General features: G+C 42.7%; 2 protein-coding genes across 3 annotated transcripts in view; one reads left to right on the forward strand and one right to left on the reverse strand.

Moving 5' to 3' along the window:
- Nucleotides 1–7654, reverse strand: part of RNF214 (ring finger protein 214) — a 35641-nt gene extending 27987 nt beyond the window's left edge. The window contains exons 1-5 of one of the 2 annotated variants that reach the window (XM_056542788.1): nucleotides 7597–7654; nucleotides 6085–6310; nucleotides 4347–4406; nucleotides 4052–4192; nucleotides 3557–3696 (exon numbers count right to left, since the gene is read on the reverse strand). In XM_056542788.1, coding sequence (XP_056398763.1) covers nucleotides 3557–3696; nucleotides 4052–4192; nucleotides 4347–4406; nucleotides 6085–6240 — 497 coding nt within the window. In that variant the 5' untranslated portion in view covers nucleotides 6241–6310; nucleotides 7597–7654. The other variant, XM_056542789.1, reaches the window with a different exon arrangement.
- Nucleotides 7616–25558, forward strand: part of PCSK7 (proprotein convertase subtilisin/kexin type 7) — a 68781-nt gene continuing 50838 nt past the window's right edge. The window contains exons 1-6 of the mRNA XM_056542787.1: nucleotides 7616–7731; nucleotides 11784–12247; nucleotides 14968–15102; nucleotides 15428–15593; nucleotides 15878–15968; nucleotides 19776–19830. Of these exons, the coding sequence (XP_056398762.1) occupies nucleotides 11831–12247; nucleotides 14968–15102; nucleotides 15428–15593; nucleotides 15878–15968; nucleotides 19776–19830 (864 nt within the window). The 5' untranslated portion in view covers nucleotides 7616–7731; nucleotides 11784–11830. The remainder of the gene's footprint in view (nucleotides 7732–11783; nucleotides 12248–14967; nucleotides 15103–15427; nucleotides 15594–15877; nucleotides 15969–19775; nucleotides 19831–25558) is intronic.

Genomic DNA, 25558 nt, shown 5'->3' on the forward strand with positions numbered 1-25558 from the left:
CCCCCTTACTGGCAATGGGGAAACAGAGAACCGGAGTCCCTGAGTCCCCACCTGAAAAGAGGAAAGAAAAAGGAATTAAAAACTAACACGTCCCTACGTCCCTATACTAGGAGAACAAAAAATCAGAAGACCTGATCTGGAGAATCCAGACCATGTCCACCTCCTTCAGACACTAAGCTTAAACTGATTTGCTCAGAGCCTGGGAGGAGCTGACTTTTTTTTATTACCATAGTGTCACACCTCCTAGAGACAGCAGCATACACCCACGGTCTGTGTCCCCCAATGGAGCCGATAGAGAAAAAGTTTTTTCCTGGATAACCCCTTTAACCCCTTAAGAACTCAAAACAATCTTCGTTTTTGCAATTTTGTTTTTTCCCTCCTCATTTTCTAAAAATCATAACTTGTTCAATTGTGCACCTATAGACCCCTGTAAGGGCTTGTTTTTTGCGTCATCAATTGTACTTTGCAATGACATTACTTATTTTATAACAATCTGCGGTGAAACAAAAAAAACATATTTGTGGAATGGAAAAAAAAAAAAGCCATTTTGCAACTTTTTAGGACTTCCGTTTCTTCACAGTGCACTTTTCGGTAAAAATTACACATTATTTTTATTCTGTAGGTCCACAGAGTTAGGGCTCGTTCACACAGAGTAATTCAAGAGGAATTTACTCGAGTAATTCCTCTTGAATTCTCCGCTCCAAACTAATGCACATCTCCTCTGCCCATTGACTTTAATGTTTTTTCCGCTGTCCTGTTCACACTGCGGAAATTCTGCTAGCAGAATTCCGACGCTGAATTCCGTTCCGCTTGAAGAATGAGCATGTTCATTCTTCAAGCGGAATCCGCTAGCAAAAATCAATAGAAGTCAATTGCAAAAAAAATTCCGCCCGACATAGTTTTTGTGCGGAATTCGCTCCGAAATGACTGAAAAACCCTTCACTTCTTTCTCCCTCATTTCCGCGCTGGATTCCGTGCAAATTCCGTGCGAAAATAAAATTCTTTTTTCCGCCTGTAAATTTTTCGGCGTGAATTACTCTTGATTTACTCATTGTGAACATAGCCTTACAGGGATACCCAATTTATGTAGGTTTTATTTATTTTACTACTTAAAAAAATTATAACTACATGCACCAAAATTAGAATGTTAAAAATTGTCATCTTCTGACAACTATAACTATTTTATTTTTCCACCTATGGGGCTATATGAGGTTTTTTTTTTTGGCGCTGTGGTCTATAGTTTTTATCGGTACCATTTTTGTTTTGATGGGACTTTTTAAATTGCTTTTTATAACTATTTTTATGGTATATGAAGTGACCAAAAATTCACAATTTTGGACTTTGGTATTTTTTTTTACGTGTACGTCATCGGTTCAGCTAACCTTATATTTTAATAGAACGGACATTTACGCACGCATGACTTTTTTTAAAATTACATTATTATATTTAAAAAATAAAAAACGGGGGTAATTTAAACCACTTTTCACTTTTTTTAGCCCCCTTAGGAGGCTATACCATGCAATATTTTAATTGCATACACTGTTCAATGCTATGCCATAGCATAGCATTGATCAGTGTTACCGTCGCTCTGCTGCTCTAGCCTGCTGCACAGGCATGGAGCAGTAGATCACCGATCGGATGACAAGGAGGCAAGTGAGGACCCTCCCGTCATCCAGTAAGCTGATTGGGACACTGCGATTCTGTCTGAGCTGCAGGGATAGTTTTACTTTCAGTTTAGACGCCGCAATCAACTTTGATCGCGACATCTAAAGGGTTAATGCCGGGCATCGGCCCGATCGGCAGCATTAGCCATGGGTCCTGGCTGCCCCTAGCAACTGGGACCTACGAGGTTTAACCCGTTTTCTGCTTGTTAGTGGCACTCAGGATGTGCAGGTACGCCCTGAGTCCTTAATGACGCAGGACGTAAATGTACGTCCTGGTGAGGTGGTACTTAACGCACCAGGACGTACATTTACGTCCTATGCATAACCGCGAGCATCGGAGCGATGCTCGCGTCATGCTCGGCAGGTCCTGGAAGCTGATAGTAGCCAGGGACCCACCCGTAATGACGGACATCCGCGATCGCGCGGATGTCCGCCATTAACCCCTCAGATGCTGTGATCAATACAGATCATGGGATCTGCAGCATCCTGGTACTTTGAATGGATGATCGGATTGCCCGCGGCGCTGCCGCGGCGATCCGATCATCCAGCATGGTGGCCGGAGGTCCCCTCACCTTGCTCCGGCCGTCTCCCGGGGTCTTCTGTTCTGGTCTGCGATGGAGCAGACCAGAGCAGAAGATGACCGATAACACTGATCAGTGCTATGTCTTATGCATAGCACTGAACAGTATTAGCAACCAAAAGATTGCTATAGAGATAGTCCCCTATGGGGACTATTAAAGTGTAAAAATGAAAGTAAAAAATAAAAAAAAATTTGAAAAACCCCCTCCCCCAATAAAAACGTAAATTGGCCCATGTTCCCTATTTCACCCCCAAAAAGTGTAAAAAAAAATATTTTATATACATATTTGGTATCGCCGCGTGCGTAAATATCCCAACTATTAAAATAAAATGTTAATGATACCGTACGGTGAACGGCGTGAACGTAAAAAAAAAAAAAATTCCAAAATAGCTGCTTTTTTATAACATTTTATTCCAAAAAAAATATTTTAAAAAGTATTAAAAGTTTTATATAAGCAAATATGGTATCAGCCCTCATATCACCGCTTATACGGAAAAATGAAAAAGTTATAGGTCTTCAAAATAGGGGAATTTTAAACGTACTAATTTGGTTAAACAGTTTGCAAATATTTTTTAAGCGCAACAGTAATAGAAAAGTATATCATCATGGGTATCATTTTAATTGTATTGACCCAAAGAATAAAGAACACAATTATAACTACATGCACCAAAATAATGACTTTTATATTTTCCGCATTATTCCGGGGGTATATGAGGGCTCATTTATTTGCAATGTGGTCTTTTATCGGTATCATTTTTGTTTTGATGGGACTTTTTGATCGCTTTTTATAAAAAATGTTATGGTATATGAAGTGACCAAAAATGCACACTTTTTGGATTTTTTTTTTTTACGTGTACGCCATCAACTGTGCGTATATTTTAATAGACAATGAAGAAGAAAGACAGCACAAGACTCAGCCACTGTGCAAGTGACAATCTAGATGGCCAATTCAGAATATCCACAGCAAATCGAGTATAGGTCACAACAAGGAAGTAGCAGGCTCCCAAGTAGTGCAAAAGCTGTAGTCTTTTATTGGTAACCCCAATAGTTAGCCTTTGGTGGGACACAGCTGTTGTCAGTGATTGGCTGTCACTGCTTAGTAGTGTGAGGAGCGGGGGTCCAGCTGATGTCCCATCAGGAGCTACGGGGAACCCAGGAGGAGAAGGGGGGGGGGTAAATACCACCCCCAGCCTAATATAAAGTACTTCAGGGTCTAGATAACCCCTTTAAAAATGTCCCCAGACAACTCATTCAATTGCATAATTTATAGGATATAAAGCTCTTTATGTTTAACCTATGGAAACGAGAATACCTTTCATTCTTGCTTTGCAGTTTTACCAATTCTGCACCCAGATCCTGTTCCTTCTGGGCGTGTTCCCTTCGCTCTTTTTCAATCTTTTTTCTAGCCTCTTCTTTCTTAATCCTCAGATCTTGAATGTTTTTTAGATATCCCTGAAGGACAATAAAGATTCAGTGTCTTATGAATGATTAAACAAGGACCATAATCTAAGCCATAAAACAATCAAAAAAAAAGCACTGATTAAAATATATAATTTATTTATTTTATACTAACCTTGTCCCTGCCTGTCAAGTAATATCGCCCTGATAAAAAAAAAGTATATCTTTTTCTGGCAAAAAAAAAAAAAAAGAGCATGGGTATGGAGGGATAACAGTCGACTGAAAGAACATTTGGCTGATGTGTATGACCAGCTTCCATGAAGACAATATTTAGGAGAAATAATAAGAGTTTATAGTGATATATGACCAGGCTACTTATCACCTGACATAATCTTCTGTCCCTTCATACCTTGTGTTTTAGTGTTTCTTCCTCATTCTGCAGCTTTAGTTGTTTAATCTGCACCTGTATCTGTTTCTCGGCCTGGATCTGTCTGTCCAGAACCTCCTGGTAACTGTCTTTTAGGAGTTCTCTACGGCCAACGAGCAGCTTCTGCAGATATATTGTTAGTACATTAGTAAGTACATAGGGGATCCTTGACAAAATTACACAAACAATCACTATATGCACTGTGAGAAAACAGACATGGTCGCACATCCACAATTTGTATTTTGATCTACTTACTTCTCACTATATATACACTCACCAAGAGCTTCTCTGTGTCCTTTTCGGTAATGGTTTCTGCATCTTTCTGATCACGCTCTGTCTAAAGAGGAGGACATAACAGAGCAGAACACAAAACCTGAATACTAATTAAAAAAAAGGTGCCTCCTAAACATTTAAAGAAAGGAATACTACAAGGAGGAAAGGTCGACCAGTTGCCCATAGCAACCAATCAGATTGCTTCTTTTATTTTTAAAAAGGCCACTGAACGGTAAAAGAAGCAACTTGATTGATTGCCCTATTTTGACCACCTCTAACTTTTCCACTTTTCCATATATATGGGGCTGTATGATGGCTTATTTTATGTGCCATGACCTGCAGTTTATTTTAGTACCACTTTTGTGTATGTGCCTTTTTAATCGCTTTTTATAATTTTTTTGGGGAATGTGATGTGATTTTTTTTTTTTTACGTTTACGCTGTTTGCCGTATGGGATAATTAACATTATATTTGATGGATTGGATATTTACGCAAGCAGCGAAACCAAATATGTTTAATAATTATAATTTTTGACACTTCTGTAATGAAAACAAGGGGCTTTTTCACATTAGTTTCTTTTCCTTTTTTTTTTAAAGGGGTATTCCGGCTTTAGATATTTTATCCCCTATCCAAAGGATAGGGGGTAAGATGTCTGATTGCGGAGGGCTGTAATGCCCCTTCTCATAGACATGAATGGACGTCACACGGGGGGGGGGCGTGGCGCTACGTCACATTTCCAGTCCCGAAAACATCTGGTTTTCGAGCTTGGAGACGCAGCTCCGCACACAATGCGGGTGCTGCAGAGTGATCCCGGAGGGTCCCAGTGGCAGCCCCCCCCCCCCCCCCCCCCCCCCGCTATCAGACATCTTATCCCTTATCCTTTGGATAGGGGATAAAATGTCTAAAGTCGGAATATCCCTTTAACTCTCTTTGTCCCCATAGGGAACTACCTATAGCAATCATTAGATTGTTAATACTGTTCTGTGCTATACATAGGCATAGGACTGATCAGTATTATCGGTGATCTTTTGCTCTGGTCTGCTGGAAGGCAAATCAGAGTAGAAGACTTCGTGAGAGCGGCGGAGGCAGGTGAGGGGACCTCTTTCCGCCATCTTGGCTGATCTGATCCCTGCCACGGGCGATCATATCAGCCATTACAGTCGTGAAATGCAGTGTGATCTGTATTGATCACGGCATCTGAGGGGTTAATGGTGGACATCAGCATGATCGCCGATGTCCGCCATTACAGCGGGTCCCCGGCGGCTGATAGCACCCGGGTCCTGCCGTCCATGACACGAGCACCGACGTAAATCTACGTCCGAGTGCACGAAGTAACAGCGCATCAGGACATACATTTACGTCCATTGTTGTTAAGGGGTTAATAGTTATTGTCTGGTTACAGCCCATTTGCCGTAATCAGTTGGACTGCGCACCATGCTGGGGAGTAAAGTGTGTGTTGCTGCCTGCTTTACCCGGCTATTAGTAACTGTTAGATCAGGTCTCAGCACAAAGACCCTGAACGATCTAAGCTTTTGACATGTCTGTGCAACATAAGAGTAATGCTTTAAATAGTATGGGGACCAATGTCTTCCAGCAATTATACTGGAATGGATAAAAGACAAACTGGAAGGTACTGTTAACAGTATGGATAATAGATTGATGTAGGACTAGGATATGACTAGCTGCATTCATTTTATCAGGTATGGAGGTAATTTTCAGCATAGACTAAGCACAATATCTCACCTGCACAGCAATGCATTTAGTCAGCAGCCCATCAGGACTGCCAGGATCACATAAACTACTTTGCAGTGCACCATGGTTCATCTTTGTGTCTGGTGATAATCCAGCGCCCCCATCTGACATGTTTCCACCCAAGAGGTCAGGTTCTGCAGAGGGCATGGCACCTGTAGGACTTCTCTCCTCTGTACTGTCCTTGATGAGGTCCCTATCCGTGTTGATTAGTGACGGTCTTCAGAGACAACATTTATAGATTTAAAAGAATTGGAAAACTTAAAAAAAAAATCAGATCAATTTAGAATCTTCACAAAATATTTAAAATGTTTCCAACTAACATTACTCCCCCCACAATTCCATCACAAATGGTGAAGCAATAGGGGGCAAATCTGAGAAGTATTTAGATCAGCTTCATCCTGTCCAGTCTATGTCTACTGTGTACCCCAACTTGTGGCTCCCCAGCTGCTGCTGCAAAACTACAACTCTCATCATTTCACATCTTGTCCAGTTTATGTCTACTGTGTACTCCAGTGTTTCCCAACCTGTGGCTCCCCAGCTGCTGCAAAACTACAACTCTCATCATATCACATCTTGTCAAGTTTATGTCTACTGTGTACACCAGTGTTCCCCAATTGCTGCAAAACAACTCTCATCATATCACATCATGTCCAGTTTATGTCTACGGTGTACACCAGTGTTTCCCAACCTGTGGCTCCCCAGCTGCTGCAAAACTACCACTCTCATCATATCACATCCTGTCCATTTTATGTCTACTGTGTACACCAGTGTTCCCCAGTCTTCAGCTGTCAGGTCATGGTGGGAAAGCGACAGGTTCAGGGAACATTGCTATATACCAGTGTTTCCCTACCAGGGTCCTTCCAGCTATTGCAAAACTAACTCCCAGCATGCACAGACAGCTTTAGGCTGTCTGGGCATGCTGGGAGTTGTAGTTTTGCAACAGCTGGAGGCATTCTGTTGGGAAACCCTGCTATACACAGTAGACATAGACTGGACAGCATGTGGGATGATGGGGTTGTAGTTTAGCAACCAATGGAGAGCCACATGTCAGGGAATACTGGTGTACATAGTAGACACAGACTGGACAGGATATGTTATGATGAGAGTTGTAGTCTGGCAAACACTGGAGAGCCAAAGGTTATGGACTATAGGTGAACACAGTAGATGTAGACTGTACAGGTCATGAAATGATGAGAGTTGTAGTATAGCAACCGCTGGAGAGCTACAGGTTACAGAATACTGGTGTACATTCAGATCTCTCCAGGATGTATAGGAATATGTCACTGGTTATTCTCATACACATGCTGTATACTAGAGCCCAGAGTAGCCTGGGAAAAACTTTCCACCATACTTTACACTTCCTATCTACTCTCTTATCCTAAATTCCCGTTAAAAAATACTGCGTTTTTCTTGCTGTAACCCGCCGACACCCACCACCTCCTGCTACAGACACAGCCCGCGGTAAGTACCTCTCGGCCTCCCTTCTATCACCGCTCATCTTACCTCAGGCCAGATAAAAACTATTTACTTCCGGTCAATGCTGCTCACGTGACCACACCCCGGAAGTGACGAAAGGGTAGATGTCACCGCTCGGCCGAATGCGGAAGTGGAAAACGGTGAAGCGTATGGAGGGGACAGGTAAGTGATGACATGTGTTATTGTACGCGGAACCCCCTGCTGACAAAACTCTCATGTCTAACGCTAAGTCTGAATGACAGCTAGACTGCGTTTTTCTTTTACTCCTAAAATCCTGTCAGTCTGTGTTTCACAGGGGTCTCCTACAATACCTATTTAATGACAGGTATCTGATCTGTAGGGGGCGCTGTGTCTAGCCGGCAGTTTTAAGATGTAGAGCAGTGTTTCCCAACCACGGTGCCTCCAGCTGTTTCAAAACTACAACTCCCAGCATGCCCAGACAGCCTTCGGCTGTCTGGGCATGCTGGGAGTTGTAGTTTTGCAACAGCTGGAGGCACCCTGGTTGGGAAACACTGATGTAGAGACACCCGAGCTTCCTTATCTTACATAAGGGTATGTTCACACACAGCAGGATGGGATTGGGATGGTTTCTGTAGTAAACTCCATTTAGATGAATGGGGAGGTTACAAAAATTTCAGCAAAAACCAAAACACTGCAGCATTTTAATTGGAACGAATATAAGGCTGTGTTCACATATTCAGGTTTTTAATTGCAGTTGATTTGAATACATAACTAAGAATGGATTTGGAAAGAGGAGACATCTCAGTCTTTTATACCTATCCTCCATTTACAATCTGTTTTTGTCTTTGTATTCAGTTATTGCTATTTAAAAACCTGAACCTGTGAACTCCCCCTAGGGAATAACACACTGATCAGGAATGGTTAACCCTTTATAGGTCACTGTTTCCTAAGCAGTGTGCCATCGGCTGTTGCAAAACTACAACTCCCAGAATGCCTAGACACTCAGGACCCCCATTCTTGTGATTAGTAGGGGTCCCAGTGATCAGACTTTAGAACACCCATAGTTGTGGCACATTATGATAGGTCTACAATTATTGTAACGCATGGCTTGACAAATCCTAGGTCGCCGTGACCACTGGGAATGTCGTCCTGGAGCTTTTTGTCAGCCCTGTTTGTTAACCCCTTCCTGACCTATAGCCTGCATTTACATAATGGGTCAGATGACCAGTGCCAGGGAGTCTGGTTTGCATCATTCCACGCAGGGACCTGCTGGTAATGATTGACATGAGAGATGTGGCATTTAAACAGTTTTGGAAGGGAAATCTGTTGCTCTGGTAGTTACATTGTGTCGACCAATCTGTTCTCAGACTAGCCTGGGGCCGTAAGTCGGCATTTAAACACAGCGTATAGCAACAGGCTGTAGCAGTAGAGCACTGATCTCATAGATCAATGTAATGATTATGCATTATATTGCCAATCAAACGATTACAACATTTTTAAATGTTTCTAAAAATATAAAAACATACCCTGTTCCCTTTTACCAAACAATAAAATAAAAGCAATAAATAAAATAAAACTTTTTGGAATTGTCCATGCTACAAAATTATGATTCTGCACAGTGAACGACATAAACGCAAAAAAAAGTTTTAGATTGAAAAGGACCAACCCCCCGGCGATCTCCTGAAGGCACCCCATCTCTCCCCAGGGAGCGTGTTGACCCGCGCAAGAAGTCCCCTCTATGTATCACCTCTATGAAAGTGTTCGGGTATCTCCGGCTCTCTATCTTCAGCCCTCCTATAGAGATACATGGAGAGGACGTGTCAGCCACGGGTTTCGGGTGGGAGATAAGGAGATAAGTTTTACGGCACTGGACTACTCCTTTAACCCCTTAACAACCATGGACATAAATGTACATCTTGGTGCAGAGGTACTTTGCGTACATTTACTTCCTGTACATGACCGCGAGCACTGGAGCGGTGCTCGCGTCATGCACTGCAGGTCCTGGCTGCTATCGGCAGCCAGAGACCCGCCGGTAATAGCGAACATCAGCGATCACGCTGATGTCTGCCATTAACCCCTCAGATGCCGTGATCAATACAGATCATGGCATCTGCGGCAATGCGCATGTTTAAATGGATGATCGGATTGCCCGCATCACTGCTACTGGGATTCGATCATCAAAAATGGTGGCCCCACTCATCTGCCTTCATCCATCACCAGGGGTCTTCTGCTCTGGTCTTACCCTCAAAAAGCGTAAAAAAAAAAAAATTAATAAACATACACTGCTCAAAAAAATAAAGGGAACACGAAGATAACACATCCTAGATCTGAATAAATTAATCGTATGAAATACTTTTGTCTTTACATAGTTGAATGTGCGGACAACAAAATCACACAAAAATTATCAATGGAAATCAAATGTATCAACCCATCGAGGTCTGGATATGGAGTCACTCAAAATCAAAGTGGAAAACCAAACTACAGGCTGATCCAACTTTGATGTAATGTCCTTAAAACAAGTCAAAATGAGGCTCAGTAGTGTGTGTGGCCGCCACGTGCCCGTATGACCCCCCTACAACGCCTGGGCATGCTCCTGATGAGGTGGTCTCCTGAGGGATGTCCTCCCAGACCTGGACTAAAGCATTCGCTAACTCCTGGACAGTCTGTGGTGCAACGTGGCGTACGTGGATGGATGGAGACTAATTGCCTTGCTAATTGCCTATAATTTCCACCTGTTGTCTGTTCCATTTGCACAACAGCATGTGAAATTGATTGTCAATCAGTGTTGCTTCCTGAGTGGACAGTGTGATTTCACAGAAGTGGGATTGACTTGGAGTTACATTGTGTTGTTTAAGTGTTTCCTTTATTTTTTTGAGCAGTTTTTGGTATAGCCACTTGCGCAAGTGTCCAAACTGTCAAAATATAATGTTAATGATCCCGTACGGTGAACGGCGTAAACGTAAAAAATTAAAAGTCCAAAATTGCTTTTTTTGTCACGTTTTATTCCCCAAAAAATTAATAAAGTGATTTAAAAGTTTCATATACGCAAGTGTGGTATCGATAAAAAGTACAGATCACGGCACAAAAAAATGAGCCCTCATACAGCAGCATATATGGAAAAAAATGAAAAAGTTATGGGTGGTTAAAATAGGGCGATTTTAAACATACAGATTTTGTACAAAAAGTTTAATATATATATTTTTTTTAAAGCAGTACAATAATAGAAAAGTATGTAAAGATGGGTATTTTAATCCGTAATTTTTACGTAATCACTTTTACTTTTTATTTAAATTTCCTCACTAAAAAAATAATTTTTGGGTTTTGCCGTACATTTTATGGTAAAATGAGAGGTGTCATTACAAAGTAGAATTGGTCATGCAAAAATATGGGTCTGTAGATGGAAATATAAGAGTTATGGATTTTAGAAGGCGAGGAAGAAAAAAACAGACTCAAAAATAAAATTAGCCTGGTCCTTAAAAAGGTACTCCGATGGAAATTTTTTTTATTTTTTTTTCTAAGCTGGTGCCAGAAAGATTAAAAAGATTTGTAAGCGACTTAAAAAATCTTTACCCTTCCAGTAATTTTAGCAGCTGTTTGATACAGAGGAAATTCTTTTCTTTTTGAATTTCTTTTTTGTCTTACCCACAGTGCTCTCTGCTGACACCTGATGCTCGTATCAGGAACTGTCCAGAGCAGGAGAAAATCCCCATTGCAAACCTATGCTGCTCTGCACAGTTCCTGACAAAGACAGAGGTGTCAGCAGAGAGCACTGTGGACAAGACAAAAAGAAATTCATAAAGAAAATAATTTCCTCTGTAGCATACAGCTGCTAAAAAGTACTGGAAGGGTAAAGATTTTTTTAAATAGAAGTAATTTACAAATCTGTTTAACTTTCCGGCACCAGTTACATAGTTACATAGTTACATAGTTAGTACGGTCGAAAAAAGACATATGTCCATCAAGTTCAACCAGGGAATTAAGGGGTAGGGATGTGGCGCGATATTGGGGAAGGGATGGGATTTTATATTTCTTCATAAGCATTAATGTTATTTTGTTCCATAAATGTATCTAATCCTGTTTTAAAGCTGTTAATTGTTCCTACTGTGACCTACTGTGACCAGTTGATTTAAAAAAAAAAAAAAAACTTCCACCAGAGTACCCCATCAAGGTCAAAATGGGCTTGGTCCTTAAGGGGTTAAATGGGCACTGTCATTTAAGACAAATTTTTGATTATGGTGTATTGTTCTCCACAGGTCCCAATGCCCTCCCTAGGTTGCTTCCTGTGTAATGGGCCAACACAATGCATCGGTTCTTCATTTCACTCTTGTGCCTTTGTCTTTTCTCCTGGCTCCTCTTCCTCTCACTTCCTACACACACAGTCAGCAATGACTCTCCAGGTTTGGGGGAAGAGCTGACCTGGGCTGTCCGTCTGGACCCCTCTCAAGGCTCTGGACGGAGAGAGGAGTTAGATGTTTTAGCAGAAAAACTTTCACAGGCCGTGGGGCTGGAGAATCGGGGCGTTATCGGGGAGTTAAAGGATCACTACTTATTTGCACATGTGAGAAGTGGTGAGACCAAGGAGCATACGCGAAGAAAAGTTCACGAGATGTTCACACAACATGCCAGCGTGCGATGGTTTTCGGAACAAAAGCTGCTGAAGAGGTCCAAGAGGAGCGTGCACTTTAATGACCCCAAATATCCACAGCAATGGCATTTGGTGAGACAGCCTGCAAGTATAAGCGCATGCTTTCCCTACACTCTGTAGAGGAGTCATACTTATAGTTGGGTGTAGAAGTATATGGACAGTGATGTCATCTTCATAACTTAGTCTTTGTACACCACTACAATGGATTTGATACAAAGTTATCAACTAGTATTGCATTTACCGTATAGGAATCGCTGCCTTTTTTATATAGTGCAAATCAGAGATCAAAAATGATATTATTTAATTATGTTAAAAACAGAAACAACAAACCTAAACCAAAACTTTTATTCAAGATATTCAAAACACACAAGTCTCAGCCACTATGAGTATCACAACACTCAACTGGACATTCCATATGGCCCAATGCAATACAAGTTATACAGTGCAGGCTGCTTGGTAGCATGTATGTTATATATAGTGTCAGGGAGAACTCTATAGGTTAGAGCAGTGTTTCCCATGTTGTCCGGGCATGCTGGAAGTTGTAGGTTTGCAACAGCTGGAGGCACCCTGGTTGGGAAACACTGTTAGAGAGTCAATAAGGCCTTTCCTTGCCCTTCCTGGTCAGCCCTAGCTCTCCACAGGTGCACTACTAAGTGCATACTATGTATATTAAGGTCCTGACTGTAGCCACCAATAGGTAAATGTTAGGAATAAAGGAACAAATGACTTTAGAAGTAAATAAGATACACTCCAGACCACTATTCATTTATGTGGTGTCTTCATAAACCAGGGCCCGCATATAGCATTATCAATGGCGAGAAACCGTGACCCTCAATGTCCCATAATAATTTATGATTGTATGAATGTCCCTACTTGTTTCAGAAAAGTCTCTTCAGGGGACAAGGTAGGAAGTGGGTAAAGACCAGCTGTACAGCGGGCTTATATGATGATGAACAGCTCCATGTTGATGTAGGCTGATAGAGTGCTGTCCTTTTGAGTATATTTGTTTCTTATTAGGCAATACCACACCCACACGCAACATCTTATAGCTGCAGGATGTTGCTGCAACATCATGCAGCTATTGGTCATTGTGTGCATATGCAGTTTTGTGTATAAAAAAATAAAATAAAAATAATAATTTAGATAAAAGCCAGGGTCCCAGCCACCTTGGACCCATCAGAACCCCTCCCCCCAAGCAATATGGACCGGGGCTCTCAGCGAGGAACGCATGCTGTAGATGGCATGTGCTTCGTTCCTTTCTCAGCTACTCTGTGGATGGAGGATAAGAGAGTTTTCACCGGGCAACCTCTTCAGTGTGTAATTCCTATAAGGTTAATGTAATATATTGAAGAATTAAAGCTGAAATTCTACAACTCAGTCACAGATTGATGGTTTTGCTTATCATTGTGTTTGTGTACAAAGGCTAAACTGGTGGCTATTGTGTCCCTGCCCAGGTGGTTGTGGTCCCAACGATCGCTGACTTTCTTGCATGTTTTATTTTTATTTTCTTGCCTGCAGTGATGCAGCTGAATGTGTAATAGTGACCAGTGGCATGTACATGGACAATTCTCTCCTTCACAGTAGTACCTGTACCTCTTTGTCATAAAACTCTTAGGAGTTATATATTAATGTAATTTGTTAGTAGCACTATATGTTATCATTTACTTAAGTCTTAGTAAAGTGAGGTTGTCTCACCAGCCCTTATAGTGCATATGAATGTCAGAGACTGGTAAGAGCTGCATGATTGGACACCAATAATAAGGACAGAGAAATACTTTGTAGGGTTTTCCTACTATAAGCATTATAAAATGATTTTTAAATGACTGTAACACTTAAAGAGTACCTGTCACTAAATTAACTTTTCTAAACTAACTCAGGCTATGTTCCCTAGCTACACTTAACATCCCCCCTGCTCTTAAAATGTTTTTAAGAGCTTTAAAAAGCTCTGTATCTTACCTTTTTTCTTGCTCACATAGTGTGAGCTGCTGGCAGGAGGATGTGGGCGTGCCCTAGCAGGCGCTATGTCACTGAAGCCTGCTGGGGGGACCACTTCCGCCCACACTTCACCGAGGAGGAGCCGGCAGACTCATTATTTTACAGCCAGATGCCTTGCTCACTCGCAGAGCCCCTGCCATCCCTGCTGCCTCGCTCTCTCCATCCCCTGCAGCCTCACTCGCATAGCCCCACTCTCTGCACTCTGCACTCACTGCAGTAACTGACTGCTTTCATTCTCGTTGCCTCCAGCCGCACAGCCCCCCTGTCTTCTCACAGAGAGCAGGGGTCAAAGCCGCAGGGACTGTTAGCGGAGTGCATGGCTGACAGCTGTAGACAGATCTCCCTTCCGGAGCTGCTACGAGCCCAGCGCTCCCTCCCGCCTTTCTGATTGACAGGCAGGGAGCAGCGCTGTGCTGGTCACGTGTCCCAGCCGCAGTCTGAGATTTTGGACTAATGCCAGCATGAGTTCAAAATCTATACAAAGGCTTGTGGCCAGGACTGCTAGGGAGACCTCTAGTGGTCACTTTTTTAAACAGCAATAATAAATAAAGTAAGCAATTTTTTTTTTTTTTTTTTTTTTTTTTTTTTTTATCAAAACCAATTTGAAAGTTGTTCATTATTCATTAATCTATCATATATAAAAGGTTTGTTTGATGAAAGGTACTCTTTTTTTAAAGAGAATTGTCCTCACAATAATTTTGATGTGTTAGACCTCCCTATACTCTTACTTTGTTACCATGTTGTGGATTTTTGTGGAACCCTTTTAACCTATTCTTCTGATTTTTTTTTCTTTCCAGCACAATACCCGTAACCCTGGAATGGATATTAATGTTACTGGTGTATGGGAGAGAAATGTGACCGGTTGGGGAGTTACGGTGGTGGTCGTGGATGATGGGGTTCAGCACACTATCCAGGACATTCAAGCTAATTATGTGAGCAATCTAGAACCAAAGGGCGTGGGGGTGCTTATGATGTCTGGAGCAGTGTTTCCCAACCAGGATGCCTTCTTCATGCCCGGGCAGCCAAAGGCTGGAGGCACCCTGGTTGGGAAACACTGGTCTGGAGACTGTCAGAGCAGAAATATGATGGTCTGTGGAGGTGCAGGCTAATATTCATGGGATCTCACAGCCTTATAATCCCCAGACTGTGCACCAATACTACCACCTAACACTATCCAACTAACAATGCCCAGAGTTAAATGAATTGTGTATTTAAAGTGTGTATAAGCAGAATTGTATAACATAGTTTCTCATACAGAGCCCAGAAGGAAGCTATGACCTTAACTCTAATGATCCAGACCCTATGCCACATCCTGATGGATATAGTGACAACCACCATGGAACCCGTTGTGCAGGGGAGATAGCAGCCGTCCCTAACAATAGTTTCTGTGCAGTGGGTGTAGCATTTGGATGCAGGATTGCAGGTTTGTAATACACTTTGTACCCATGCAACATCTGCTTCTAGTCATTTCAGTTGCTTCCTTCACCTATATGTCTGATCATGTCTAACAACAATGGCATTGCAGTGTTAAGCGCCACACCCTGATACAGGCCTGACTACATTTCATCACCAGTATCGCTATTTTATGACTCTGACTTACATGGAGGGATTTTTCTGTGACTCTGCCAACAGCTTTTGACTTTCTCTTTCAACATTGTTTGTGAACGTTGTACACTGATCTGTGTTCCTGCTGTTTGTCTTTATCAGGGATCAGAGTTCTCGATGGACCGCTCACAGACAGCATGGAGGCTATTGCGTTCAACAAACACTATCAGATCAATGACATCTACAGTTGCAGGTATCTGGATTTGTTTATGTTGCGTGGACAGAGCCTTTACTTACGTTATTTTTAAAACTTTTATATATATATTTACTCAATAATATATATGTGATTATATAGCACTGATCTGCGAATTTACGCATAGATATTGCAGGTAATCTCATATATATTATGTATATTGCACTGATGAAAAATGAGATTAAAACATAAAATTTATTCTTATACTGATAAAAGCTCCAAAATGAAAAAATTATCAAAAAAAGAGACACCCCTTATTCTGTGCCGCCATCATAGTGTCCACATTGAGAACATCAATATCTAACAGCAGTCTTACATTCCAGGAGAATCTGTAACAGGTAGTACTGAGCACTCAATATTGGCTCTGTATCCTTACATTCATAGTCTCTTGACTCCAAGGATATATATAAATGTATTCCACATGGAGATTGTACTGCAACCTATGAAGCAGTGTAAATAGTAGATATTTAAGACACGTCTCTATAAACCTTCAACCATAATTTTTCGCATGTCTACTGCCGTGGATATCTGCCAATTAATGTATTGCACTGTAAGCAAGTTTTTAATGCTTATCCTGTTAACATCACAGTTTCAATTTTCTATAGCAGCATAGGTATATAATTCTTATTGCACATAGTCCTTGTGGTTAAATATGGCAGCTGTCCGTAACCATAACTTTTAGACGCCTAAAAAGGCGCCTACAGGAACATGTAGAAGACATCTCCAATGAACGCAATACACCAGTGGCCTTACACTTCAAAAGGTATCATGACAGTAACTGCACAGATTTGAAAGCACAAGTAATAGAGGTGGTCAAACCACCTAGTAGGGGAGGAAAATGGGATAAACTACTTCTTAAAAGAGAGGCAGAATGGACGTATAAAATGCAATCAAACCGATGGGACTTAATGACTTTATCTCGTATTCATGCTTCATATTACCATTTTTTCCCCCACTTTTTTCATTTCTATTCTCATCTCTAGGATATTAGGCAGTTATCATGAGCTTCTAATACTTCTGTAAATAGGTTTAGCGGATCTATGTGGTTTCCCACTGTGTGTTTTTTTAGTATGATACTTGGTGTATTATGCCAGTCATATTATGGCTGATATGGTATACCGGATGGATATAATAAAGTTTCCATTTTAGTAGATATAGATACACATTTATGTGAGATTTTCTCCAAAAAAAAGTAAACTCGTAACGGTAGTGTAGATCTCATAACACTATTTGTACTCGCCTTCCTTGCATGCCGTGATCTTGACACGCAAACAGTTCTATTGCTAGACAACGAAATCGAGGCGTGGATACACTCGTCACATCAACCCATGACCTGTATATTCTCAGCTGCTAACATTGATTGCATCTCAGGTGTAGTCCAGGTGAGTTACCGGACACACGTCAGATGCACTGGGCGGCTATGATAGGCAGGTAAAAAATAGGGGGATGGGTTATCGCATATATATGCTAGCTCTCACATCAGTTAGTTACATGGCTGCCATCAGTGTCATGTCCACAACATGCTTCACAGCAGCTATGTAGGAATTTGATTCCTGATGAGCTCTTCGAATCGCCAGAATCGTAAGACTCGAGGATCTGACTAGCCACACCGGCATATCTGACCTCATCGAAGCAAGTCCAGGAGCACAGGCTTTTTTCTCTGCATCCATTAACAGCACCTTAATGCACATTGCACCTATTACCTATATGTGAACTATGCTCTTGTGACTATTTGCGACATCTATACAAGAATATATGTGGTGGTTACGGACAGCTGCCTTATTTAACCACAAGGACTGTGCAATATATATATACCTATGCTGCTATAGAAAATTGAATTTGTGATTTTAACAGGATAAACATTAAACCTGCTTACAGTGTAATACATTAATTGGCAGATATCCACGGCAGTAGACATGCGAAAAATTATGGTTGAAGGTTTATAGAGACGTGTCTTATATATCTACTATTTACACTGCTTCATAGGTTGCTGTACAATCTCCATGTGGATTACATTTATATATATCCTTGGAGTCAAGAGACTATGAATGTAAGGATACAGAGCCAATATTGAGTGCTCAGTACTACTTGTTACAAATTCTCCTGGAATGTAAGACTGCTGTTAGATATTGATGTTCTCAATGTGGACACTATGATTGTGGCACAGAATAAGGGGTGTCTCTTTTTTTGATAATTTTTTCATAATAATTTTGGAGCTTTTATCAGTATAAGAATAAATGTTATGTTTAAGTCTCATTTTTCATCAGTGCAATATATATATATATATATATATATATATATATATATATATATATATGTGTGTGTATATATATATATATATATATATATATATATATATATATATATATATATTAATGTATCACACACAATTTTCAAGTTCCCTATTTGCATTCATTTAACTGTGAACACAAGGCTCAAGGAAATAAAAATCCATCCTGGTTATGCTATTAGCACACAGGATTTGTGCGCCTGTGTGTCCATGACAGTCTTTTTTATTTTTATTTTATTTTTCCTGGTAATAAACAATGATTGTCCCAATTGAAAAGCAAGCAGAGGTATTGAACACTATCGGGGACATTTATCAAGGGTGGTCTACATGACTGGTTTTTCTACACCTTTTTTTATGTGTGGTGGTAATGGTGCAGGTCCTGCAATATATATATTTCTCTTCAGGGAAAAATTCTGTTCCCTGAAGAGAAATGTGTCCTCAACAGCTGAGCAAAATGCTGAGTCAGTCAAGGCACTGTGATTGGCTGAGACGCACACACCCGCCCCATACTATTGATTGGTGGTGGTGGGGGGGGGGCAGTCTTGCTCTGCTCACTATTTTGCTGCCTGGACACATTTCTCTTCAACAGCTTCTCCTCTCCCCCCTTCACTCTCTCCCCAGCTGGAAAAGTGAGCGGAGAGATTGGGGAAAAGCTGGGTACATCAGGTCTGAGAGCAGAGGGGGGGGGGGGGGGGGGAGTAGAAGCTGTTGAAGAGAAATGTGTCCATGTGTCCATGTGTCCAACGTGTATGCTTCTAGTGTAGTTGAAGGCTCTGCAACAAAGTTTTAAAACTTTTTAAAGAAAAGTTGCACTTCATAAATCAGTAACCACTTCAAACTGAACACCCCAAATTGCGTACTACAGCAGTTTTAGAAGAAATCATGTGGTGTGTCTTACGCCTAAATGTCACTCACTTTCAACGCTAGCGTGCCAACATTCTTCAACAATCTATAATATTTATACACTTAAAAGCAGCGTAAAATCCTTAATAAATGTCCCACTATATATCTCTCTCTCCACAGCTTGGATTGAAGATAGAGGTGCATCTCCTGCTAAAGTATTTAGCTTACAGAGTATTTTCTAGGTTTGGTACACTTGTATCCCCTTCACAAATAAGAACAGTACTGTTTAGAAAACGCTAATATATACAATGACTCCTCAGGTTAAAAATGTTATTTGTTTCGGGGCAACCATGGGAAGCTGAAACAATTGTCACTTCAGACAAAACTTTATGCAAACTATTCAGTGTTTCAAAAGGCCTCAAATTGTCTTTTCGGAATAAAGTATAACATATAGCTAATACAAATGAAACAAGTCCTTACTGAACTGCTGGACGTTGTAAACCAACTTCGGTCTTGAGGAGTCAGAGCCAAAGTAGCAGCTCACGCTGGCACTGCTTTTATAAAGCCAGCTTTGAATGCAAGCTGGGCATTTATTTTTTTATAAAATGTTTTTTAGTAGGATTGTATGTCTTCATAAATGGTTAATTGGTCCTGACTGTGCTCTTGTTTTATAGCTGGGGCCCTGATGATGATGGGAAGACTGTTGATGGACCTCATCAGCTGGGAAAGGTACTAACTATGCGTAACTAGGCAGAGTTAAAGGGGTTATCCAGGAATAGAAAAACACAGCTACTTTCTTTCATAAACAGCTCTACGTCTGTCCCCGGATTGGGTGTAGTTAAACAACTTGGCTCCATTCACCTCAATGAAACTGAGTTGCAGAACCACACCCAACCTGGAGACAGACAGGGAGAGTTTTTTGATAGAAAGTAGCTCTTTTTCTATTCCTGGATAACCCCTTTAAGATATGTCAGCCACTCTGTAATATTGTGTTTTGTCATTTTTCCCTTTATGTAGGTTACACTCTAGACAGTTGTATGCAGAGCTACTTATTTTCATTATAGATTTAGTAAACTCATTGTTTTCATGCCATCAGTCAGCAGACACAGGCTGCCTTACATTTACTTTTGTTTACTGTATAAAAGCAGCATATGCACTACCATAACTGGAAGCCTTAAAGGGGTGCTCCGGGGAAGTTAAAGAGGTACTCCGGTAAAAATCATCTGGTGCAAGAAAGATAAACAGATTTGTAAATTACTTCTATATAAAAATCTGAATCCTTCCAGTACTTATCAGCTGCTGTATACTACAGAGGAAGTTCTTTTCTTTTTGAATTTATTTTCTGTCTGACCACAGTGCTCTCTGCTGACACCTCTGTCCATGTCAGGAACTGTCCAGAGTAGAAGCAAATCCCATTAGAAAACCTCTCCTGCTCTGGACAGTTCCTGACATGGACAGAGGTGTCAGCAGAGAGCACTGTGGTCAGACAGAAAAGAAATTAAAAAAAGAAAAGAACTTCCTGTGAAGCATACAGCAGCAGATAAGTACTGGAAGGATTAAGATTTTTATATAGAAGTAATTTACAAATCTGTATAACTTTCTGGCACCAGTTGATTAAAAAAAATAGTTTTTTTTTACCGAAGTACCCCTTTGACTTCCCCGGAGTACCCCTTTAAGGCTTCCAGTTATGGTAGTGCATATGCTGCCTGTTATACAGTAATTATAAGGCAGCCTGTGTCTGCTGACTCCCCCCCCCCACCCCCACTGGAGTACCCTTTTAAGAAAAATAAAGATGCCCCAAAGCCACCACAATACCTGTTTTGTGATCCCTGTAGTCATCCATGTGCGGCTCTGTGTAATGTCTGTCAGCCAATTGAATGCTGTGTTATTGTAAACACAGTCAGCAGCACACACTGTAAATGTCTTTTCTTTCAAACTATCCTCCCATCCCCCCCAGCAATAAATCATAATATTCTTTTAATGGCAGCAGTCAATGATTAGATCTGCAGCAGGTATAAAGCAGTGTTATGTGTTAAGGAGACCCTGGGCTGTTTTTCTCCGGGCAAGATCCTCACACAAGGAGGGGAGGGGGAGGTGTGGCTGTGAAGCCAGACAAGACAGAAATCACATGGTGGTTGTCTTCCAGGAGGGTGGGGGCTAGTCTTAGTGAGGGATTTGCACTAAGACAAGGTGGATCAGATAATGATGTCTTTCTCTCACTCCCTGCATGTAAGTGACAGCTGAAAGAGGAAAACTGCTCTATATAGCTAATGAATGATATTTAGACAAATGAAGAGGTTGGTGAGAAGGAAAGGATGGACTATGGTTTTAGTTTCACGGAGTACCCCTGTAAATAGTCTTTCCACTACACGCATGTGATTGTTCACACTGATAAAGCAAATTCATTTAATAATGGAGTATTCAGTTGCATAAATGGTTATCCAGGTTAAAGGAGAAGTCTCATGGTCAACATTTTATAGTATTATGCCTGGGCTGCCTGCATATAAAACAATAAACAGGACTCACCTGCCGCCGCTCCTTTGGTATCCGCTCTGCTGCCGTCTTCTTCCTGGTTTGGCTGTGGTCAACGTGACAGACCGCGGCTCAGCAAATTGTCGGCCACAGCGTTGTCCTGCTTTGGCTGGCGATAGGCCGAGGCACAGTGTAATGCATTAAGCCATGCCATAGGTCACTGGGACTCATTGCATCACACTTCCAATCAACCAGTGTCTGGCAGAGGTGGGACAATGCTGTGGCCAGCGGTTTGCTGAGCCGCGGTCTGTGCAGGGTTTTCCCTGTCAACGCATCAAACCCATTGATCAGATTGAGGGAGTAACTTGGTGTTTCTCGAGCGCTTCAATTGGGGGACACATGGGTATATGCTGCTTGCCACTAGGAGGCTGACACTAGGCAAAAAACTAAAGAAAGTCGGTCCCTCCCGGCAGGATATATCTGCCTCCTAGCTCTGAGCAACTCAGTTTTAGCTTAGTGTCAGCAGGAGGCAAACGCAGGTCTGGAGCTCTCCAGACCTGGTCTTATTTCTTTAGATTTTTTTCCTAGTTTCAGATTCTAGTTAGATTTTCTCTTCCTTTTTTGTGTTCTCTAGTGTGGGGTGACAGGAGCATGGTGCAGCCTGATCCCCCACCTGCGAGCTAGGAACACGGTGCATTGCTGAATGGGCCGTTAACCCCCTCCTCGCCATCAGCCAGCACTTGGTGGTGTATCCCGGGTCCAGGTCCCCCGTTTTACCCTGTTTGCCAGCTGGCCCTAGCTGGTCAAAGACTTCATAGGTGAGTATACTGGCAGCTCTATGTGGGGATAGTATTACCCCCCCCCCCCCCCCTTTTTATTTCCTTCCCTGCCTCCATTCCCTTCCCTTCTATTTCTGGCCCTTTTTCTTCCTGTGAAGGGGAACTTTTTTCTGGGGAGGTAGGGGTCAACTTGCCTGATCCGGAGCAGGCTCTGTCCCCTACTCTTTTTCAGTGCTCATAGTGCCTTCCGGTGGGAGCCTCCGTCCCTGCATGGGGGTCGCGGCCCTTCCTTTCTCTGGATGACTACTCAGCAGACAGCTCCTCCTGGCCTGGGCCGCGGGCGAGGCACCCACTTTAGCCCACGGCTTAAGCTAGTTTTCCTTAGTTTTCCTCCCACCGCGGCCTCCATCCTGGCGCTCTCGATCCCTCCGGTGGCGCTTCCTGCGCCACGACTTCATGCACTTTTGTCTGGTGGGGCCGTGGGCAGTGTAACTAAATTAGCCCGTGGCTCCGGCCTACCCGTAGCTCCGCCCTCCGGCTTGCGGACCCGGGACCTTGGTGCTCCTCCTCTCATGAGCCGGCCAGTCTTTTGCACCGCAGGGATATATATGTCTCCTCCCCCTCCTTCTCCCGTCCTAAAGGGGCCAAGCACTTCAGGGGTCAGCTGGCTCCTCTACTACCCTGCTCCGAGTCGACCTTCAGGGCTCCTGGTTTGCACAGCTCGCCTCTCTGCAGCCTTCAAGCCCTGCATCTCTCCGGACACAGTACCTGGGTGAGCTGCACTTTAGGTGTGGCCCCTGCAGTGTCCTTCCGCCGGGTTCGACGGGCTCCCAAAGTTTTCAGCTCTCACACGGAATTTGACGAGCTGTTGGAAGTGGCCTGAAAGCATCTTGACAAACACTTCCATGGGTCTAAGGAGCTCCGGGCTCTCTTTCCCTTCCCTCAGGACCTGGGTGCGAAGTCTTCCCCTCCTACGGTGGACCCTCCTGTGTCACGGCTATCTAAATCCACTACCCTGCCACTGGCTGATGCCGCCTCCTTTTAAAGACCCCCTCGGATAAACGTATTGAAAATTTGGCTAAATTCTCATTTGAAGCGGCAGGCTCGGTCTTGTCGCCTGCTTTTGCCTCTACTTGGGTTTCCAAAGCCCTCTCGGTCTGGGCCGGTCAGTTACGCCAGAGGATTTTAGCAGGCGCTTCCCCCGGCAATTTGGCGGAGCTAGCTCAGCAGATTGCTAATGCCTGGGACTACAACTGCTCGGCCTCCTTGGAGTCGGCTCGCTGCGCTACTTTTGATTCGAGCAATCTGGTAGCCCTTCAGCATTCGATGTGGCTTAAAGCGCAACTGTCATGACATTTTAGTGTAATAACCTGCAGACAGCCTTTGTACTGTGTGCAGGTGGTGTGTACAGCAATAATTTTACCTCATATTTGCAGGCTTTCATGACGCTAAAAAGTGCTTTTAATCAAAGCCTCTGACTGCCGGATAGGCATACCACCCACACGCCCACTTTGTATCTCAGTGCTGGGACCGCTGTGTGATTGACACACAGGTCCCAGCGCATGCGCCCTTCAACCAATGTAACGTGCACGCTGCTGCGTATCATCCAGCAAGCGCTCGCTCCCGCTGCCGTCGTCCTCCTGAGTGCGCCTGTGCAGAGCTAGGTGCAGAGAGCGCAGGAGCGAGCACTAGCTGGAGGAGCAAGCGCTTGCTGGATGACACGCAGCAGCGTGCACGTTACATTAGTTGAAGGGTGCATGCGCTGGGACCTGTGTGTCAATCACACAGCGGTCTCAGCACTGAGATACAAAGTGGGCGTGTGGGTGGGCGTGGCGGAGGCGGGGCATCGCGTACCTCGCACCACGCCTATCCGACCGTCGGTGGCTTTGATTAAAAGCACTTTTTAGCGTCACGAAAGCCTGCAAATATGAGGTAAAATAATTGCTGTACACACCACCTGCAAACAGTACAAAGGCTGTGTGCAGGTTATTACACTAAAATTTCATGACAGTTGTGCTTTAACCTCTTAAGGACTATGGATGTGTATATACGTCCAATGGCAATGGCCCTTAACCGGGTATGACGCAGGCTCCTGACTCGAGCCCGCGTCATATGGCCCGGCCCTCAGCTGATTCCTGCAGCTGGAGGCCGGCGTTAATAGCCGACATGTGGCGATCGCCGCGGGCGGCTATTAGCCCTTTAGATCGCTGCTGTCAAAGTTGACAGCGGCGTCTAAAGGTGCCTGTATTCAGTCACTGGCTGTCCAGTGGGGTGGATCGCCCCCCCACAGCGCGATCGCGGGGGGGGGGGGGGGGTGCGATCCACTGCTGAGGCAGCCTGAGGGCTTACCTCTCCTGCTGCGGCGGCTCCGGCTCTCTGAATGATACAGCCTGGCAGGACCAGGCTTTATCATTCGAGTGCAGGGCACACTGATCACTATGGTTCTATACAACCATAGTGATCTGTATGAGGAATCTAATGATTCCTCCTGAAAGGCCCCCAAAGGGACTAAAAGTGTATAAAAAAAAGGTTAAAACACACACATTAACCCCTTCCTTATTAAAAGTTTAAATCACCCCCCTTGTCCCAAATTCCATATAAATAATATATAAACATAATAAAAATAAACATGTGGTATTTCCGCGTGTGTAAATGTCTGAACTATAAAAATATATCATTAATTAAACCGCATGGTCAATGGCGTACGCGCAAAAAAATTCCAAAGTCCAAAATAGTGTATTTTTGGTCACTTTTTATATCATGAAAAAATGAATAAAAAGCGATCAAAACGTCCATTCAATACAAAAATGGTACCGATAAAAACTTCAGATCACGTCGCAAAAGATTAGTCCTCGTACCGCCCCATACGCAGAAAAATAAAAAAGTTATAGGGGTCAGAAGATGACAATTTTAAACGTATACATTTTCCTGCATGTAGTTCAGATTTTTTCCAGAAGTACGACAAAATCAAACCTATATAAGTAGGGTATCATTTTAACCGTATGGACCTACAGAATAAAGAGAAGGTATCATTTTTACCGAAAAATGTACTGCGTAGAAACGGAAGCCCCCAAAAGTTACAAAATGGCATTTTTTCTTAAATTTCGTCGCACAATTATTTTTTTTTTTCCCGTTTCGCCGTAGATTTTTGGTTAAAATTACTTATGTCCCTGCAAAGTAGAATTGGTGGCGCAAAAAATAAGCCA

This window comes from Hyla sarda, chromosome 10 (assembly GCF_029499605.1).
Source record: "Hyla sarda isolate aHylSar1 chromosome 10, aHylSar1.hap1, whole genome shotgun sequence".
NCBI classification, from domain to species: Eukaryota; Metazoa; Chordata; class Amphibia; order Anura; family Hylidae; genus Hyla; species Hyla sarda.